General features: G+C 37.6%; 1 protein-coding gene across 1 annotated transcript; it reads right to left on the bottom strand.

Annotated features, from left to right (window-relative positions):
• Nucleotides 1-214: 214 nt before the first annotated feature.
• On the bottom strand, nucleotides 215-3,628 carry LOC103489919 (plastidic ATP/ADP-transporter-like). Its single transcript, XM_008449260.3, has 5 exons — nucleotides 2,389-3,628; nucleotides 1,660-1,914; nucleotides 1,334-1,477; nucleotides 905-1,252; nucleotides 215-807 (listed from the first exon to the last, which is right to left on the bottom strand). The coding sequence occupies exons 1-5, from the start codon at nucleotides 3,157-3,159 to the stop codon at nucleotides 442-444; spliced, it is 1,884 nt and encodes a 627-aa protein (XP_008447482.2). The 5' UTR covers nucleotides 3,160-3,628; the 3' UTR covers nucleotides 215-441.
• Between the last annotated feature and the right edge of the window lie 374 nt (nucleotides 3,629-4,002).

The raw sequence follows: 4,002 nt of genomic DNA, 5'->3' as shown, positions 1-4,002 counted from the left end.
AGCTAAGTCTGACAAATCAGAAAAGGCAGGTAAATTCTGACAGATTTTCTACAAACAAGAAAAGATTAAAAATTAAATAAACAATTTAGTGGACATTAAATAAAAGGCAGACAGACAGTTCAGATAGAATTCTAATTCCTTTAATAAAACAAAAACAAAATATATTTGGCCAAATTTCAAACGAATAAAAAATTTCAACCTGGGATAAATAGAATTACAAATAAAACTGGGGGGATTCACCACCATTATATATAAAATGCGATTACCAATACGGTACAAGCGCCATTGAATTTATATTGAGAAAGAAAAAAGATATTCTGGAAAAAGTCAGATCACATTCTGTCTTTGGCTACTTTTATTTCTATAAAACTAAGACAAAATTCTAAGCCAAACAAACCAAATTCTCCATGTTTGTTTGAATTAGCAATTGAAAAAACAAATCTAAGCATTTGTGGGTGCTGAGGTTTCAGATGAACTGCTTGCAGAATCACCTGTTGTCGGGTTCAAAGGCGAGCGACTCGCAAGGGAGCCATTGTCACCGTCGTTCTGCGACACGACTGGGATCTTCACGGCTGATCTTTCCAACTCCTTCTCGAGCTCTTCTTCCCGACGCAGTGCACTGAATTGGCTGTCTAACGATCTAGCTGCTCCTAACCATGCCAGCACAATAACCAACAGGACACCTCCGAGGTATGGAGTCGAGTTTGCAAGAGATCCAAATGTCAAGATCATGAACTGTTGAATGAGAGCACCTCCAGACTTCCCCAACGGGTTGCAGACAACATCAATGGCAGCCTTCCCTTTAACCTGAAACACAAGCATTTGTCACACAGAGGGATCCAAAAATGAATTCTCAAATGATGATTTAGACAATTAGTACGAACAAGTTGTGAAATTAGCATACCTTGGTATCCTCGTCCAAAGGAATGTAAGCCATTTCTTTGCAAGGATCAAACAAACTGTATTTGGCACTCTTGCTGAAGATGTTTTGCATAGCACCCACATAAACAGCAGCAAGAAGAGGAGTTAAGCCGAACTGTGTAAGCATTGGTGCTATCGGGCCTCCAAACAAGATCAATGAAAAGAAAGCAACCCCAGTGACGAGGAGCACTGTGGGCGTAATATTGGCTGCAACTCCCCATCCGTATTTGTTGAATATATATTGACTTAGCAACATCATTACGAATGTCACAATTCCAGTAGCGGTTGAGAAATCACCCATGAAAGAGGAGTATTCGTTCGGGCTGGGGAACTGCACAGTTGGATAAAGGTATTATTTATAGAGCAACAAGCTGATTGCTAGACAGATATTCCAATGTAAAATGCAACAAACCTGTGCTTTGAGCTTTGATTTCCATGTAACCTCAACAAGATTGATACTGATGCCGTACGCAACCACCAGAGTAGCAAGATCCCGAATATATCTTGAAGATGCCAAGAATTTCAAGCTCTCCATTGTCCCCATGTTAACCTTCGCCTGTAAATGAATACAAGAATCATAAATACTCAGAATCATTTGTCAAAAAAGATAATAGTATGGCTATGCATTACTTTGTTGACAAGATAATCTTTGGCTCCAACCCATATGCGGAAGCCAAGGGTTCATTCCAATGGCATTCTTATAACTATAAATATAACAGTAGGACCTAAAGACGTTACCTTCTTCTTCTTGCTGCGAGTGGGAAGAGCAGCAAATTTATTCACCCACCAATACAGGAAACAGATAGCAAGTCCCATACCAACCACGATACTCATCATTGCTTTCAGAGATATTGCCCAACCATCAACTCCGGGACCCAAGTGCTTCCTCATATTTGAGAAATACTTCACTGTTCTGCCCGAGAAAATGAGGGCAACATTTGCACCAAGTCCGAATAGGGGATAGAACTTTTTGGCTTCGTCAACAGTAGTAATCTGCAGGAAAATAGCAATCAAAGAAGAGAAAATTAATGAGCTAATCCTTTCAAATTTGCTATTTTGGCCACAGAGATTCAATGAAACCTAACCATACATGATCAAAACATAAGCTAAAGAACTAAACGATTACCAGCAGACTCGTAGCAAGAATTGGTATGTAGGGGGAAACCAATATTTTTCACTAAAACACAAATGCAACTGAACTAATTCATTTCCATTTCACATATCTTCAACCTCATCATACACTCAAAATATATTTCACAAAACAAACCATGTGAAGCCATGGGAACAACAGGAGCAAAAACTAGCATCCAGAAGAAACAAACAAGACTCGTCATTCAATAATATTCGACATCCAACACACAATCAAACAAGATCGAAATCATCAGCAGCAGTCAACAACACAAAAACCAAATCATCATAAATAACAAAACGAATCAGAATCAAATGATAAAGCTTTTGAAATTATACCTGATTGGCAAATCCCCAGAACAGAACAGAAACCACAACACTTCCCCACAGCTCAGCCATCACATAAAACAAACAGAAGCTCCAAATCCTCATAATAGCCAAAGGACCAAGGAACCTCGGGCCAAGAGCGTTGAGAAGCTTATCAGCAAAAGCTTGAGGATGAATATAATTGCTGAGAGGATATAAAAGAAACCCAAAAGCCCCAAAAAAGGCAATGAATGGAACAATAACAGAGTAGAACAGAGCCTGTCTAGGCAACACATTAGCCATCTTGGTATACAACAACATGAAACCAACAGCCATAGGTAAATTAACCCAAGTCTTCAAAAATGGAATAATCTCAGCACTGCTACCTTTAGCAGTCACAACCAAAACATCCTTAGTATCTCTAAGAATCGTATAATTAAAAAGGATGCAAAAGAACATAAGCCCAAGAGGGATAATCTTTTTAAGGGTTTCAACCTCAATCCCCAAAAATTTCGGGGTCTCAATTTCACCAAACCCCGACTGACCATCGGAATCCGCCGCCGGAGCTGCCGCAGCTTCAGCCCTACAGATTAAAGAAACTCGTTCATTAGAACAAAAGGGAGGGTTTTTTGATACAAATCCTTGAAATCTTTGAAACCCATTTGAGGAAAGAGAAAACCCAGAAAGATTTCGAGGATTTGTAGATAAAATCCTTTGTCTAAGGCCATGAGAAGGTAATAAACTCCTGGTTTTGGGATTTGGGGGAAGAGAAAGAAGCCCTTTGCTCTGCAAAACGGCCTCCATGTCTCTCTTTGATCCCTCCTGAAAAAACCAACAATTGATTGGGATTTCAAAAAGAGAGCATAAGAGAGACACAGATAAGGAAGGAGATAAAAGATAGAGAAGGGAAGGGAAGAAGAAGATAGAAAAGAAACGAAATTTCCTTCTCCAGAGGATGGCTGAACATACAAATATCTTTATTTATATACAGAGAACAGAAAAAATCAAAAACCCTCAGAAAATTTTGTTTCAAACAACAAACAAACAAACAGCCAAAAAAGAAAAAATGAAAGGAATAATATTAAAAGAAAAGATTTTTCCAACAAGTGGGTAAATTTACGGTGGAAGAACTAGGTGAGATTTTGTGGGAAAAGAAAATGGAGAAATTTGTGGGAAAAGAAAATGGAGAAATTTTTGAATTGTTATCCTGATTTAAAGGCTAAATTGTAAACTCATCTATGAATTTGGACAAGGTTGCCTTTATGTTCGGGGTCTGGAGAGTTTAAATTATGACCAAATGTTTAACCCTTAGCATGTGCTTTGTTAATTACACATCACATGTTAAGTTTCTCAATTCCTTAAGCATATATTCTCTGTTAAAAAGTTAATAAAAATGGTACATATATCAATTTATACCACTAGAGTAATAATCCATTGTAGTGATTTATGTCATGACTTTTTAAGTGTATTGATTTATATTTTTTTCTAAATTTTTTTTTGCAGATATATAGATTAAACAACAATAAGAGGAATCCACAGCTCGGCACAGACCAAGTAACAGCAAACATGATAGAAAATATCTCATACTCAAAAGAGACTAGAGAATAAAGAAGAAACAAAACACACTAGATAACATCTCTAATATTC

The sequence above is a fragment of the Cucumis melo genome, chromosome 4 (genome assembly GCF_025177605.1).
Source record: "Cucumis melo cultivar AY chromosome 4, USDA_Cmelo_AY_1.0, whole genome shotgun sequence".
NCBI lineage: Eukaryota > Viridiplantae > Streptophyta > Magnoliopsida > Cucurbitales > Cucurbitaceae > Cucumis > Cucumis melo.
The sequence above is the reverse complement of the archived record's forward strand: the minus strand, read 5'-3'. Positions and strand labels throughout refer to the sequence as shown.

Bases quoted from the DNA above. Each gene is read 5' to 3' on its own strand.
- LOC103489919 (XM_008449260.3), bottom strand. From the start codon at position 3,159: ATGGAGGCCGTTTTGCAGAGCAAAGGGCTTCTTTCTCTTCCCCCAAAT. The intron at 1,915-2,388 runs GTATAATTTCAA...ATTTTCCTGCAG, and splicing joins TCTGGGGATTTGCCAATCAG to ATTACTACTGTTGACGAAGC. The intron at 808-904 runs GTATGCTAATTT...CTTGTGTTTCAG, and splicing joins CTTTGGACGAGGATACCAAG to GTTAAAGGGAAGGCTGCCAT.